The sequence below is a fragment of the Pseudochaenichthys georgianus genome, chromosome 12 (genome assembly GCF_902827115.2).
Source record: "Pseudochaenichthys georgianus chromosome 12, fPseGeo1.2, whole genome shotgun sequence".
Classification (NCBI taxonomy): Eukaryota; Metazoa; Chordata; class Actinopteri; order Perciformes; family Channichthyidae; genus Pseudochaenichthys; species Pseudochaenichthys georgianus.
Window position 1 is genome coordinate 10,521,639 of NC_047514.1, and position 17,548 is coordinate 10,539,186.

Genomic DNA, 17,548 nt, shown 5'->3' on the forward strand with positions numbered 1-17,548 from the left:
AGATATGCGCACTACCCTGAGTGACTGAGACATTGTTCTTCAAAAGTTTGAATAATGCTGATATGGTACAAAATTAATCCTCAGCATGATGATTTATAAATCACTTTAGCTCTTGGATTTAAAATGCCCAACATTGCCTGGTTCCAGCTTTTCAAATGTGAGGATTTGCCGCAGTCATATTGCTGTTAAGGTATTACAATTAATACAATGATGTGTAAATATCTTTTGGTTTTGGACTTTTGGCCTGACATTTTTTTTTTTTTACAAAGGTTTTATAATTTGCTCTAAAAAGCAACATCGAAGAATATGGATGGCAGATTCATGAATATGTATACGTTTTAGCCCAATTGCTGCGATGTTATATATATGTTTTGTATTGGTTTCAATGCAGAAGTTTGAGTCATAATCATCCAAATTGTCTGTAGGGCTTTTTAATATTTAGATTTGAATGAAATGTTGCTACAGAATGGCTTATTAACTTGAATTACAATCTGTGGTATTTTGTCAGGCTGTGTTCGGGCCTTTTCAGTGGGAACATCATTCAGTTTGTTTCTTGCTTGGAGCTGTGTGGGCTAATAGATTGCTTTATGCAGCGTTATCCTGAATGATCTGTCCAAATGACTTTCATCAAACAGTTTTGAAAAAGCTTGATTACCCGCTGAGGGAGATCTGCGAGTTTAAAATGAGGACAGGATGACAGCGGCTCTAAATGGAGTTCAATCAGCTGTGCCAATCAAAAATAGACGAGGTTATGTTAGAAATTTTTGTTATTCTTTGGCAGCCCTGAGAAACACAACAAGGGGATCTGTTGTTTTGGCTTTAGAGAGTAACCTTCACTCTCGTACGTTCACTCACAATAACTGTCCTCCCTGCTGACATCATTATTCACTCGCCTCCTCCTCACTCCTCGTTGCTGTGTCCTTGTTATATTATGAATCATTGTGAATTCCAATGCTTTTTTGTGTGTGTCTGTGTTCACTCTGGAGCAAATGAAGTTATCGGTGGCACAGCGGGACCATTATTCAAAAATGTGACCGACTCATTGCGTTCTCTAAACCTTGGCGGTATTGTCACTCAGCGTCACCCTCCCAGCTGTCCTTTGGGGTAGGGAGGAAGGTGGCAAACAGCAAAGGGCAAGGAAGCATTATAAGTCCGCTCATCCGGGTGAAATGAGCGGATGGAGTGATCAAGTCGCACAGAATGCATCGTCAGGCAAAGGCTGTCTCGGTGCGGTCACACGAATGACAGCATAAATCATTAACTCTCCTTTTGACTTGCTTTCTTTAGTCTTCCTTTCATCTGGATGAGTGAACATAAAATGCCCTTCCTCTCTCCTCTGCTCGGTACCTCCATTCACCCCTGCTTTTTGAAAGATAGATGGCCGTCAGACATGGGGAAACATTCGGCTAAAACATCTCAAGTTTGAAAAAAAATCAAGTGAAGCATGAACAAAACAATCTCAACTCACGGTCCTCTTACCCTTATAGTTATTCAAGGTCTAACACGTTTGGCGCATTGACTATTTTATTTTAAGTACATTAAAACATAGGCTTTTAAGGCATACCGCGAAACAGTAATGACGATGGTGGTGCAGGACTTGAATGAGCGCTTTACAATAGGAAGGTCAGCGGTTTGTTATCTCAACACTATCAAAACCCATAAATGCAGCATTGTGGAGCAATCTGATACCAAGCTGAGTTATAGGCTGGGTCATGAAGCAACAGTTTGCGTGACAAATGTCCTGTCATCCTGAGTCAGTTAATATACCAGGCTGATAATAAAAACGAATGAGCAAAAGGCTTGTTGGAATGTTATGTTGTGGTTGTATTTTCAGAAAACCATTCAAATGTGTTTTAGTGTCACCTAAAACTTGGAAGGGGTCCATTTCACTCTGATTCAGTGTGAACAAATGTAAAAGAGAAAAATAACTTTTGTAAAAAAAAAAATGTTACACTCACAACTATGACCAATCACTGTGAAGTGCATCCTCGTTATTGTCTGCTTCAAAAAGTCACACATTTTTCTAAACATGGAACGCCAAAGGAAATGTACCCACTGTCTGTTTTGAAATATAATCAAGGGAACATTTGGGGTCAACTCAATGAATGAGCATTGATTTTTGTAATTATACTTGCCGTGTTGGGTAACGGATGACTGTATTTTCTCTTGATTTAATTGCAAATTGTACCAAAGCAGGGGCAGAGTAATTGTTACAGCCATGCTGAATATAGGTAGCTGACATCTGCTGAAAAGTTCCTGCAGCCAAGACATGAGGGGCCTGCCAAAGGTGTGTGACACATGGAGTTTGCCATTACTCCTCCTCTTTCTTTTTCAGAAGAAACTGAATCGCAGGACTTGACAGCTTATACCTATTTATAACTACACCTTTTTCTCACCTCACACTCCCAGGTAGACAAATCTCTGGATGAAAGATGAATTTATGACAAACCTGACACGAACACCTCCTCTCAAGCTGGAAGCAAAATGGAGAGAAATCTATAAGTTAGCAGTATTTTATGAAGCAACTGCATTTACATTACGAGTGAGTTCACCACAGATGCAATGACGGTAGACAATGTGTGATATTCAGTGTTTTTCACTGTGAGAAACAGAGCTCAGCGACAGGTCACGCCCCAGGGGTTTATTTGATAATGCATCATACTAAAGAAAAGTTGACATTTGTGGAACACAAAGCATCCAAGCAGGAATATTTGTTAGCTAGTTTTAAGTTACCTTTTAAACATTTACACACCAAAAAGACCCTCACCACCATTCATCGCATGGTCAGTTGCATTTCGCCCACATTTCTCTCATAATATCCGAAGCTGTTATTTATTTCACCTCTTGAGTTTTAGCTTGTCATAGACAGTAAGCATAACCACAATTTAACTATCTTGCAAAAAATAGGTCATATTTTGAAAGACCAAAAGTTCCCCGTCTGGTTTCACATATCTGGATTTGATTTAGAATTGGATTCTTACTAAGAAGTATTGTTTTGTTTGATATCTCATCTCTCAATTTCCAACTGAAAAAAATTAATTTGATTTAATTTGGGTCATATCGACCAGGCCACCAGATGTTCATGTCTTACCTTTGAATTTCTTACATTAGTGAAAATGTGTTGGCAATCAGCAGAAAACAACACATATTTTGTGAAAATGAGATCTCAAATAAAACAAATCTTGAGTCTGAAACTAGTTCATTGTGTTTCATAAATGACAGGTTAACGTGGTTTAGCTGTTGTCCAGTCTGCAGAGAGGTTCAGAGCCGTGTGTGTGTGTGTGTGTGTGTGTGTGTGTGTGTGTGTGTGTGTGTGTGTGTGTGTGTGTGTGTGTGTGTGTGTGTGTGTGTGTGTGTGTGTGTGTGTGTGTGTGTGTGTGTGTGTGTGTGTGTGTGTGTGTGTGTGTGTGTGTGTGTGTGTGTGTGTGTGTGTGTGTGTGTGTGTGTGTGTGTGTGTGTGTGTGTGTGTGTGTGTGTGTGTGTGTGTGTGTGTGTGTGTGTGTGTGTGTGTGTGTGTGTGTGTGTGTGTGTGTGTGTGTGTGTGTGTGTGTGTGTGTGTGTGTGTGTGTGTGTGTGTGTGTGTGTGTGTGTGGTTCTGGGCTGTGAGCCATATGTTACAGGACAGCAGCTCAATCTGCTCCAATTAGACGTCCCGCTGGGCCGTGGCAGGACGAGCAGAGGATGCTCTAGTGTAGCCTGAGTGAGGGGTGCAGCTGCTCAGATGTACAAAGGGTTAATGGGAGGAAGCGGTCAAAACCTTGTCCGTATGACAATGGCATTTCTCACTGTGCAATAACAGTCTGCATTCATCATAGTGCTAACCAAAACTGAGTTGTTCACAGGTTATAACAACCACAAACGTATAGAAAAAGCTGTAAAATAAATGCGCTCGTACTGGAGGAAAAACAGGTAAAATTGTTTTAACTTGAAAATGGTAGACAGCCAAGTTATTGCCCTTTTTTCTTGTTTGAGTGCTTCTGTAAATGTTTGTTTCATAACTAATTCAGTGAGACTTACGGATGATGGTCCCCATTGGGTCTGTATATAAATTGTTCTCGGAAAATATTGGTTGATTTTTGTGAATCATCATACCTGATTGGACGTTCTTATGTCCTTTCTTCCTCTGCGATGAATCCCTTGAAGGGTGAAATTCGCATCCAGTGCATCAGACTTTTTCATCCGTGACGCAAGCACTGACTGCTGTTTTGAACTGTAAAATCTTATGAAGGACTAGAAAACTGAAATGGCTTTAATTAGCTCCCAAAAAATAGACGCAGACCAAACATAATTCTCTCTTCTGTGGTGTTGGAGTGTTTCTGCTCACCTCTGGATTATAAAGCTTTAAGACGCTCAGTTTGCCTTCTGCTCCTCTCTGAAGCTGCCAGACTGGTGCGCTGAGGCGTAGTGAAAAAGTTAATTAAACAACTCTTAATTTCTTCAAGTCACACTCTGCCAGCCTCACCTTGCTGCCATCTCACAAACATCATCCCCCAGCATCATCAAGTTGTCCCTTAGGCATAGCTAATGTCAGACTCGCTGCTTATACGTGTCGTTCTGCCCGGCTCCGCTCTGTTCCCACAAAGCTATCAGATTCACAAATTGTTGTTGTTGGCAACTTTTTTCAAAAGCTATCTAATCCCTCGAGGAGATGTAAAAGTGTTGGGTCAGCCCAGAGGGTAAGAAGTGAATGTTGGTGCGTCAGCAGATTGGGGAGCTATGTAATCATATTTAGAAAATGAACCTTATCAGACAAATCCGTAGCGGAGTAATTGCCTTTGCTAATTCCCCTCCCCCAACTCCTGGTACATTGTTCTCAGCGGGACCCTAAGTCTGGGTCCGCCAAGGCCATCTCTTAATGTGTACGATTATCATGCTGAATAGAGGAATATTAAGCACCACATTAAGCAGACCAGTTCTCTCCCGCTGTGTGATTGATGGTTCGTGTCCATTGGGAGTCGTGAGAGGGCGGCACCTCCATGAGATCGAATACATAGAGGTCTGGAAGTGCTGTTTATGCTTTGACAGGCAGCAGATGCTTCTATTAATTAGCACTCTGCCAACAATCTGCCTCTGCAAACTGATTACCGTGACTAAAACAAAAGCGTCATTAAGCAGGTGAATGTCTCAGAAGATTACAAATGTTTCTGTTTATGTGCGTCTGTGGTGTGCATGCACCCTGTGTTTCTGTTTGTCTCTGTGAGGGTGGGTTGCCCAGCTAGATTTAATAAGAACTAATGAAAAGAAGCACTAGTATACAGATTGGAAGGTCTTATTGTACTATTTTATCTCTCATAACAAAACTCTTAATAGATAAATGACAAAGTGCAAATTCATCCTAGAAAGAACTATGGATATTGAAAGGTCACTGATAGTTTAGACTGTCTAGGCTACATCATGTTGTCTCATGTTACTTATAGAACCCTAAAAGTGTAATTTTAAAGTTTTGTCTTCAAACACGGTCTTTATATCACGTAATATCTTGCAATTGCCCCGGGCCAAACACCACCACATTTCCAGACTGATGCTGGCTCTAACTGAGCAGACACTAACACATTATTAAGGACTATACAGAATAGAAAACTGAAAAACAAACCAGCAAAGAAGAAACCGAGATACCAATCAGATAGGACTCCGGAGACAATACGCAAACCAAGACTTGATCTTTTTTAGTTTACCTTTCCTCCAAAGTTAAGTAACTAACACGGAACAATGAGGAATCTAGTTATGTCATCTACTGTATAAAGGGTACATATATATCATGGTTAAAATATCTGCCTTATGGTCTACTGACTTTATAGGAAATATGAGGCAACAAAGCCGGTGCCATGCCATTGTTCCGCCGGCCCATTATTCCAAAGCCCAATAGTTCAATATGTGTCCAATTGAACCAAGCCCATATCTGTCATTCTATCTATCATATCTACCCAATGCTTTGAAAAATAGACTGCAACCAACAGGGGCTGATAGCTAATTATAATGCAGAAACAACCTTCCTAGCACATTATTTATTTGTACTACCATGACGAAGGCATGACCCGCACTGTCATGAACATTGTGAATTTCATTCGCTCAAACTCCAGCCTACAACACCGCCTGTTCCGTCAGCTGCTTGCTGACACGTCTGCTGAACACACAGACTTACTCGTCCATCACGATGTCCGATGGCTCAGCAAAGGAAAGGTCCTGGATCGTTTCTGTGAACTCCGCCAGGAGATTGTGTCTTTCCTTCACACGAGTAAGCACACACGAGCTACAACCGAGCTACAACCCTCTTGGAGCGCGTGTTAGATGAACAGTGTATGGCAGATGTTTACTTTCTGTGTGACATTTTTGGACACTTGAACACTTTGAACTGCGAACTGCAGGGTCGCGAAAAGTCTATCGCTGATTTGGTTGAAAGACTTTGTGCCTTCAAGACAAAGCTAACGATCTTCAAAACAGACCTAGTGACGACAAAACTGCTGCACTTCCCAAAACTCCGTGCATTTATGACCACATCACCTGGAGCAAACATAACGCCAGTCATGACAGACTTCAAGACAACATGGACTGATAACTTTACTGACGGATTCCAAGGCTTCAGCATTCCAATTGAGGTATTGCAGTTTGCCCGTGACCCGTTTTCCATCAAGCCTGATGCAGACTTCTGTGTAAAAGTAAAAGAGGTAATATCTTGCATTGCTGAGAGCCTCTTTCAGATGGAGCTAGGGTGACCAGATCCCAACAAACCAAATGTGGGACAAGGAGTATGGTTGTGTGGGACAATGTGGGACACCCTCTCAACAGCACCCCCCAACCCCCGGAAGAAAAAAAACGTAACAAATATATAACAACTGAGCAGAAAGTGAAGTCAAAATGCAGTTGTTTAATAAAGAAAAGTAAACTAAGGCAGCAGGCATTATTCACTTCAAGTGTTTAGAAATGCATCTTCTTAATTCAAATAGTGTATTACCTGTACAAGTAGGCACAACATAAATTAATAGATAAAATAAAACCAACACTGGCCAGGAGGGAACAGAAACATAATAACACATCAAATAAAATAGCTTTCAGTTTTGTCCATCACAGCAACAGAAGGTGGGCCCCCCCACAGAGTGTGGGCTATTTTGTCACCTAGAACCACTGGTGTCTTTGCCTCTGTCAAACAACTCTCCGCAGGGGCAAGCACATCTGTTATTATGGACGCTGCTTTTGTACGACCACATGACATTTTCTTTACTATCTCAGAGTCTGGAAAAATGGTCGGCGCTAGCTTATTACCAGTCATTTGACCGGTATGAATGGGAGTGTTGCACTGTATGGTAAACACTGGTTATTTCTGCTGCCGTTACCTTGTCTGAGTGGCCATCATTTTTTGGTTTGAGTAGGAATGTCTCCATAGAGTGGGATGTCTCTTTTTGAGCGACACGTTTCTTGTGAGAATCGCATTCTCTGTGTCTTTTGACGTCGTATTCACCGCCATGTGAAATTTTAAAATTACTCTTGCAAAGATTGCAAAACTCTCTGAGAGTCGCCCTGCACTGGCTTCACCCACGGGTAAGTGTCTTCCCAGTCTTTGTTGTATGTGCATCTTCTTTTCTTCTTAGCTGTAGTTTCAGTTTCCTCCATTTTCCATAACCTGCTGCGTCGCCTGCGTTCGTTGTTGTCGTTTGGCGGGGTGGGGGGGGGGTGTGTGTGAGTGAGTTACTCTCATTGGTTAACACTTGACCAGCACCCGCCGTGTGTTACAGTTTGATTGACAGCAAACACAGCCCCCTGATGATAGCCTTCCCTGCTTTCTCAACAGCCATTGGATGAATCTGATTTTAAAGAAAAGCGTTTTAGCCAATCAAAATGAAATATGCGGGACATCGTCTCAATTTGCGGGACGCACCAAAAGTCGGGAAAATGCTGTGCAGTCCCGCGCAAAGCGGGACATCTGGTCACCCTAGATGGAGCTGGTTGATGCTAGTCTTCCTTTGCTTTGAAACAGCTCCTGCAGTCTGAGGGTGTAGTGGACTTTTGGTCTAACCATGTTAGCCAGTATCAGTACCCCACAATGAGGAAGGTGCTTATACTGACAATGTTTGGATCTACCTATACTTGTGAGTCTAGCTTTTCTCATATGAATGCCTTCAAAACAAGGGCACGTTGCTCCATGACCAATGAGAAGTTGCATGAGTGTCTCAGGATTGCTCTTACCACTTATCAGCCACACTATGCTGAAATAGCTAAATCAAGACAGTGTAATTTCGCTCACTGACTCAAACAGGCTAAACATGACAGAAGTCTGATGCATGGTATGTATGCAGATCTGTTTTTATGGTCATTCATGTTATGGTCATTAAAACAAGCCTACTTACTGTTTCAAAAATTGTAAAAATGTTTCCAAGATATGAATGTTATTGTGAGTCTGATGGCTATTGTTTTACTATGTTCTATTTGCATTTAGTATTACATTTTATGGACTTGTGTTGTCTTCAAAGCACCTTATGTATGCTTGGAAGTGTTGAGGATATTATACACGGGGCTACTTACTGTTAATGTGATGAATGCTGTTGTATTATATTCATCTTGTTTTGTACATTAGTGGACATGGAACTGTTGGGGGAAAAAACCTCATGTCTCCTTAGTTTTAAAGATGCAACATTTTGCACTTTTGTGTCAAGCCTTGTAACCGAAGCTTTCCTACTTTTTGATGGACTGGTTGCTTTCTGTAATGATTTATGTTGATACAATTAAAGTAAGAAAAAAAGGGATGCACTTGACTAGTTCACTTAATGTATTAGTATCTATTAACACTACTGTAAGCAAGAGTTATTTGTAGTGATTCCTTGACAAAGTATTGTGTGGCCCACAAACCCCCTGTGATGTTCCTATTTGGCCCACTTGCTAATGAAGTTGAATAGCCCTGCTGTATAAGGTCCGACACAATAGATGTACCTACATGTTACTTATGTAGCTCATTATATCATTGTCAATGTTATTTTAAAAAGATAAAGAAGAGTGAGTCATCAACAACAAACTAATGATCTATGTGCCCCAAGGTTTTTCTGGGCCCATTTCTCTGTGTGCGTGTTATAATCAACTTTCTTGTATACTGGCTTATGAAAAGTGTCTTTGCTTTATGAATAGGGAAGGAGATAGAACTATGTGGCGAAGTACATCAAAACTAGAAATGTAACTTTTTTTTAAAACAGACCTTCACACAAAATAAGTAACACACAAAATGTACCTTTCGGAAATGAATCCTAATGGTTTCACCTTTAACTCTCCTGTATTTGGAACCTGGATGGTCTCGGCATCATTATGCGCGAGGTTGCAGAAAAAAAAATATTATTCCAATCCACATTTTTTTTCTCACAAAGCCGTTGTCTTTAAAGTTCCCTCGAGTTTCCAAACACATCCTGCCCTTATCTTCTCCTCTGGGAGAGTGGGAGAGGAAGACTAGCTGTATTAAAAACCCCTGAGTCAAAGTGAAGCACAGTTCTATTGCTTTAGTGTTCTTCAAACATTTATTTGACTGCAAAATGCTAAATCTACCCCTTTTTGTTTCTGATTTGGTCCATTATGTTTCTTGTTGCAGTGAATGTCTTCCAACATGTGGGAGTATTAGTATAACGGTTCAGGTCCGTTTGTTGCCCATCCTGTCTTAAAGTAGGGGGTAGTTACTGACCCTTCCATTAGTAGCAAAATATTTAGAAATGTTGCAGTGCTGTTGTCCATTGTGTTTACCAGTTTCAGAGGAGAGCAGATGTATTGATGAGGAGCAGTAGAAACTGGCTGTTTTGGCTCCAATTATCCCGAGTTGCTCCCTGCGAGGAAGAGTTTGGATGATGTGCGTGAAGGGCATCATTAATGATGTTGGATCCAAGCTTCTTTGGCCTGGAGTGGCAGATATTTTGGAGAATGAGGAAGCTGTTGGCAATGATCTCTGGTTACTCAATTATTTGTGTTGTTTGGTCTCAACCCATGAGAGCAATGCTTTTTTCGAAATGGTCGACTGGCTGTTGGCTATGGGCAACACCAGTTTAATGGACCAGCTGTACGCCCTGAACTGTTGCGTTAATCTGATGAGTATTCTTGGTGACCCTTAAAAACAAATCGTACTTTCTATGAACTTGGAGCCCTTATAATTATGTAACTTATCACTAGTTAAGGTTTTTATGTAGAGACTATTTCTAACACAAATATTAACACCTTGTTATTGCTAGAGCTTTTGCTGCTGATGTTAGCTTGCTGATAGATGACATAGATCGGTTATCATAGTTCAAGCTTTCCCACTCAATCTAAATCCTATTGAATACTACTATAAAACTTTACATTTTTCGACTTATTCATATATAAATAAAGTACAGAATTACTTTGATTTACAAAGCTTTGTCACTTGCATATATTGTTTTCTCTTGTGATGGATTTTGAAGCGCATACCACATTCACTATTTCCATTCTTACCTTTCACAATAAAAGCCCAAGGTTTGCAGCGGAATATTTCATATCCTCCCTCCGTTGTTTGTCCCCAGTGGCAGCATTTTACAAGTTAAATGGTGCAACATGATTAAATAAATGTGTAAGAATTTAAATAAAATAGCTGATGCAATCCGAGAGACCAGGAGGTCTGTTATAAAGATTGTAGGTCTTCAAACATTTTCCCTATATGACTTCCCAGGCTGTTAAAGATGGTCCAGACTCATGTACAGTAGACTGAATGTTCAGCAAACAGGCCTGCCCTGTAGGCAAACTCCAGGCCATCCACTAAGAGTTCTGTGATGATTTTGAAGTAGCCAGGCATTATTCTTCTCAAAGGTACCTAAGATCAAAACCCTCCTATCCTGTGATCCTGGTTTTTGAGGACGGGAGGAATGGAACGCATGAACATTTTGAGATCTAGCAAATGAAATATCTTAATCATCATGCAATGTAATCATTTGGCTGGATAAAATGCTTATTGGTTCATTGGTGAAACCTAATAAGATGTAATATTGTGTGGAGATACACAAAAGTCCTTCCTGTATCTCCATCTCTCTGCCTTCCTAAATGAATCTAGTTCATCCTCCCAATTCTCTGCGCTCCTACTTTGTCCACAGGCATTGCGATCATTCTGTCAGCCTCCCATGGACCGTGAATATGATTACATGGTACAAACTCTGTTCTGAGCCCCTGTTCTCTCTCTCCTTCCTTTGTCCACCTTTCCACTCTGCCCCATGTGCTCATGTAGATTAGAGTTGGCATTTGCCTCCTGGAATCCCCAGCTGGGTACCATAAGCATGAGTGCACGTCCCAAGTCGAGGCCAACCTTAGGTTAACCGAATGCAGACTTCAGCTGAGCCACCAAGGAACCCTAAGCTGGCTCGGCCCGACACGCTAGCTCTCCATATTTCTGCAAATCTAAATCTCTGAGCCCCAGGTTTTGTCTTGCTTGGCAGAGTCAGACAAAGAGTTTGGGACGCTTTGTCTATTCCTTTTCTTGCTGAACACAGAGGAACGGATGCTTTTGTGGTGTTCAGGTGTCTCTCCACACTCAGGTTTTGATTGGCAGCCGAGGTGACGTGGCAGCTTCATCGTAGTTATCTCACTACACCACATGCCTTACAGCACTCAAAGCCTCCTGAGCCTTTTATTTGCACCATGAGCAGATTAACTGAAAGAGGATAAAATACCTGACAACGTGTTTGACTGGGTATTGGGTACATTGGTGAATGTGACCATTGAGTCTTTCCTAAACAATGTACTAAAAATGTTTCATGTCCTGTTTATACACAAACATACCAAGCAATGCATTCAACACATTCGGCTATTTGAAGAGATGTCATTAGTCTCATAAAAAAGGTATACCAGATTACATTACATTACTCTACAACAAGTAACTATGCGCAAAACTGTAGGGCATAAGATTATGATGGGTATCACATCACATCAGTCACTATCTTGTCGCCTATTCTATGGGAGGACCGCAGTTGTAACCATACTAACTACTGTCAAAACTGCAACCGCGTCAACACTAAGCTCGATAATCTATGATGTTTCATGGAGGATTGTAAAAAGAAAAACTCTATATTGAGCATTTACCACCAAGTATTCTGTAATTTGACTATGACAGAAATTGGGAAGTTGCCACAGTTCCATGTGTTTTCTAAACAACACTTTTTAGTATAACCTTTGAATTGTCGTTCTTTCACCTTTTTATATAGATTTCTGTATCCTAATAATATTTAACCACATGATGTAAACTCTCATGTTTCTCTCCCTCTCCGTCAGACACTCATGGGATGGATCTGTTCGCGGTTGCAGTCCATGAGTTTGGTCACGCCATCGGCCTGGTCCACACCTCAGCCATAGAGTCCATCATGAGACCGTACTACCAGGGTCCTGTAGGAGACCCTCTGAAATACGACCTTCCGTATGAAGACAAGGTCCGCGTCTGGCAGCTCTACGGTACGAGGGAACGTGTTAAAAAGAAGTACACACACATCAACAATCAGTAATTGGTTGCTACTGGAGAAGATGTTTGTAGAAAATGACCCAAAGTGGTCATGTAACTATGAAAACCACTTTATAATTGGAAGTAACGGCATGTATCACTTTTGTGGTGAGTCATTGTTCACTTTATTAGTAATGTTAAGCGGCATGCTCAAAAGCTAAAAAATACATGTACTGTACGCCAATGATGACATGTCTTACTGTGATGCAGAATTATTTGTAGGTACTTTAGAAATACATGGAAAGTGTGACTGTAGTTGTGTATTATGTTATGACAATAAACCTTTGAATCTTGAAGATATTTCAGCTTCTCCTGAGGATCTCATAGTGCTGTGAAACAAAAAAGTTGCAAAGACATACACACAGAATCTTATTCTCTTTCTTTAACCATAACTCAAGAGCCTTTTCTGTAATTAGGTATTTTTCAGCACACTGCAGATACAAACGTCTCCCCACACAGGAAGCAGCAACGTATGAGCTCTGTAGAGGAAGGTTATCGATTTATTGGAAACATATATGGAGTGAATTGGACCTCACTGTGGCATATGACCTTATCACACCATTCACTACAGAAAAGACACACGAAATATCAATTTGGGAAAGAGGATGAAAGACAGATGAGGTGTTCATATTTCTTGTAATGACATTTGACGTCTTACTAGGTGTCAGAGACTCGGTGTCCCACACAAACCGACCAGGCAACCCCTCCCAGACGGCTGAACCCCCGGTACTGCTGGACCTTCCTGAAAACAGATCTACTCTACTGTAAGTAGAACGTGTAAAGATACTTGGAATCTTTTACATGCAACAAAAACAAATTGCTGTCTTAAGAACACTCGATTAACTCTCACACATGTTTCCATCTTAAGAACCCTTAAGACAGCACTTAAGTATTACTAAGACACTTAAAAACTTAAACTGACTACTTTTATATACCCTCAATATATAGCTAGGATCCTACTCTTGCACCAAAATGGCAGTTTTGTGTGACAGCTGATTTTTCTGACCTTTACTCATTCTGTAAATCCCATTCACCATGGCAACTGTGCGGTTTAGGCCTGAGAGGTGCAGCAGATAGGAGTATCAATAACATTAGGATGGCACAATACAATCTTCGCCTCAAAAACAACACTTAAGTTATCAGCTTTTTTGAGACATGTGCTGCTTATTTGTCTTATGGCTTCTTATAAGCGTCTACAAAAATCACACACACATTTTAAATGTTCACTATTTTCCTTACAAGCAATCCTTCAACTAAGCCATAAAAAAGTGGCTTTATTTAAGTTGAGCTACTTCCATAAGAACACTATATTCTAGTGGGCCTCACATTGTTTTGCAGGGTTTTAGACCTCATTATAAAGAGATTTCCATTTCTCCGATGGTTCCCTGTACATCAGCATAATTATGTTGTGATTGTTTTTTAATTTTCTTACTTTTGTTCTCACTTCCTCAGAGATTCAATGTAACAAATGCATGTAGGAATCCTGAACATTTATAGTAGAAAGAGTTTTTCTGGTGCTTCATATGAAGTCATGAGGTGCCAACAAATCAAATTAGCAGAGAGGCCGAGAGTGAGCTTGGGAGCCTGCCCGTCTAATTAAGTAATTCCCCAATGCTAGTCGGGCAGCTATCAGCCTGTAGTTTGTCAGATTATCAAGGATAATTAGGCTTACTTTTGTCCATTCGTGTATTTTGAATGTACAAACACGCGCTCCCATATGCACAAACTACCAAACACTTACCTTAAAACAGCCCCCAAGACGTTTGACGAAAGACAAAATGTCTTAATAATGAAGGAGGATGAAATACTAATTATTTTCAGATAACACACATGTACATGCACACCCACTACAGTAACAATAAGGCAGCTGAGAAAGAGGGCTAAGCTAAAAAGGCAGTGGTGGGGATGTCAAACTAGATTTGTAACTGCCGTCATTAATCATTTCCTCCTGAATCCATCAGGTCATGATGCGTGAAAAAGCTGGATTGGGCCTGACAAGGGCACCAAGGCTGACCACTAGGCAGTGGTGTAGTGTTAATAGAGCTTTGAATGGAGACCTTTGTTGGTAATATAAGGCCTGGGTGGGCTCCCACTCTCAGCCCTGTGGTGCTAATGGCTCCATCATTGGCAGGCTGGCCACGTCAATGCTTTAAATCACTTAAAAACCCCGGGGGCAAATGCACAGAGGGACTGTGTGTCATTCTGCCAGGTTTGATTCATGCACTCAAAATAAAAGCCTAAACCAAATGTATATGCATAAAAAGGTCTTGAAAATGTTCAATACATATTGAATTCAAAGAAAAAGTTAATATATTTTTGACAAATACACGTATGTACTTAATCAATTATTTTAGATGATTGGCAATAAGGTCTCAAAGCACAGAAACAATATTTATTGTATCAACTGTTCGAAAATTGGAAGTGTCCAGTTTTTTAGAAAGTAGTTTTTCTGGTTTTCCTCTTTTCACAATCTTCTCTCCTCCGACTTTCCCCATCTCTCTCAGGCTGGCTCGTGATGCCCCAGACAGATGCACCAGCCACTTTGATGCAGTGGCCCAGATACGAGGAGAGGCCTTCTTTTTCAAAGGTACGGAGTCACAAAGGGAGAAAGACAGACGCAAAGCTACAGAGCTGCCTGGAAACACACAAGAAGAGATTAGGCTAGGCCAGGGTTGCCAACTCTCACGCATCTGGCGTGTGACACACGCTTTCACCCTCAATCTCACGCTCTCACTCTGCCCAAACTATTCTCACAAGAATACAAGAATACCGAAGACTAGAAACGGTTTTGAAAACTTTTGCCAGGTAGTGATCGTCTTCTCAATAGAACATCTTTGATAATGTCTTCTGGCCAATCAGAAGCAAGATAACGGCGTGGTGTTGTTGCAGGAAGTCCCGACGGAAAATACTTTTGCTGTAGTACATCTATACATCGATACAACATTACGTGTTGATAGAAATCAACACGTAATGAAATAAGACCCCACGGTTTGATAATTGATAGGTGTGTGGGCTGTCTTTCATGTTGACACACAGAACAATGGGGGCTATCCACCCTTATCCACAATGTAAAGTAATTAACACAGCTTCTTCCCTCTTCTCTCTGTGAGGAGCAGCAGGTTCAGCTTTCAGAACAAAGTAACAACAAACTAAAATGGCATTCATTTGTTTAAATATGTCGTGTAGTAATAGATGTATTTATTTTTCTTCTCAAGAGAGTACCAGAATGTGTATTTTATGTTAGTATTTCAAAAAATCTCCTGGGGGAGAATCCCCCCAGACCCCCCTACAGGGGTTGGGCTTTTAGCATGTCAACTCTTTCACCTGTGGGTAAATTGCAGGATTGGCTCCAGGTTGCCCTTTTTTATTTACTACAAGACAAATGTGCCTTTTTATTTCATACAGTTCAATTTGGATTGAGACAGGGAAAAAATCTAAACTTCACGCGTGGCGTTTCACTGTCAAGGGGGAGCGTGTATGTAATTACATTGCAAATACTGACTTCACCCCACCACTGGGTTAGCCCTACCATAGATTACCCAACAAAAATACTCTCTGGCAACTGCCGACCCGTATTGCGCAAGCGCAGATCTAAGATCCAGTAGAAATGATAACAAAGTAAAAGTCTGCTGCTTATTGTTCTACTAGGCCAAAATAGAGTGTGTTAATTAATATGTTTGGCAGTTTGGAGTAAGTCTGTAGGTTTGTTTGTGTGTGTGTTTCATGTACAGGCCTCTCACGATAATTAATTTTGTTGGATACATTTTCCAGGAAATTATTGCGATAAACAATAATATTGTCGGCACCGTTGTATGACCATTTTAGACCCCTGACATAATGATAATATATAATAATAATTGAAGTACATCCTTTCGAACTGCTAGTCACATCCTCATGTAAATGATTTTTATTTATCGTACGATAAGTCAATTAATTGCTTGTGTTTGACTTTCATTAGTGAATGAAACGTTGTGCCCTTTATAGTCTGTGTCCAATTTTGTGTATTTGTATATATTGTATATATATCCTATATCCTATATATATGCTAAGGTCCCGCTGCTGACACGATAGCAGTCATTTAGTGCGCATATGTGTAATTAAACCCATGATATCAAAATCTCACTCCAGCCAGGTACCCAAAGTTGGCAACCCTGGGCTAGGCTAGGCTAGGCTAGGCTAGGCAAGGCAAGGCAAGGCAAGGCAAGGCAAGTTTATTTATATAGCACTTTTCAACACAAGGCAATTCAAAGTGCTTTACAAAAAACGAAAGACATTAAGAAAATGGCATTTTAAAATCAGTCATTAAAAAGAAAAGCTAATAAAATAAACATTAAAAGAAAAAATACATGGATAAAAGTTACAGTGCAGTCTAAGATATGAACAGTTCAATTAAAAGCAGCGACAAAAAGAAAAGATAAAAAAATTAGATAAATGAGTGGAATTAAAAGCATATTTAAAATGGAGAGAGGAGAGCAGAGAGGAGAGCAGAGAGGAGAGCAGAGAGGAGAGCAGAGAGGATGAAGAGGAGAGCAGGGGGAGATGCAGACACCCAACTGAGCCGCTTGAGCCCTGCTGAGAGAACGCAGTCCAAAAGTTACATCAGGCTTTCATGTTTGCCCTCTGGAGGACTGACCCCAAGACTCCCACTGACAACAGGAACACGAAACAGACTTGCATACCTTCAGCGGCAAAGTGTTAGCAAAGTATGCTGAACTTTAGCTGACTTCCTTTGAACCCCTTTTACATCTTGTGTCACTAGAGATTAGATTACAAGTTAAGAGAGGATTTTTCCTTTTTTTTTAAAACTTCATTTAGTCAAGATGTAGATTTTGTTTTGTACTTCTTGACAGCCTTTCACATTGGGATTGTATCGGCCTGCCACATCTCTTTCGCTAGGACAAATCCTTGAGACATACCACAGCTGTTTTATTTTGCTTATTGTCTGATGATTTTGATGGAATATAAGGCTTTCTTTTCGGTGAGCTGTTCTAAAAAGTCACAAGTTTTGCAAACAATCTCATAAAGGGGATGGTGACGTGGACAGGCTGCAGAGGAAAGGAATCAACTAATGCCCTTTGTTTAATTAAT

General features: G+C 40.6%; 1 protein-coding gene across 1 annotated transcript in view; it reads left to right on the forward strand.

The window, feature by feature from the left end:
- mmp17a (matrix metallopeptidase 17a) overlaps positions 1-17,548 on the forward strand; it is a 74,582-nt gene that overhangs the window by 40,338 nt on the left and 16,696 nt on the right. Inside the window, exons 6-8 of the mRNA XM_034095387.2 lie at positions 12,238-12,414; positions 13,122-13,224; positions 14,965-15,047. Coding sequence (XP_033951278.1) covers positions 12,238-12,414; positions 13,122-13,224; positions 14,965-15,047 — 363 coding nt within the window. The remainder of the gene's footprint in view (positions 1-12,237; positions 12,415-13,121; positions 13,225-14,964; positions 15,048-17,548) is intronic.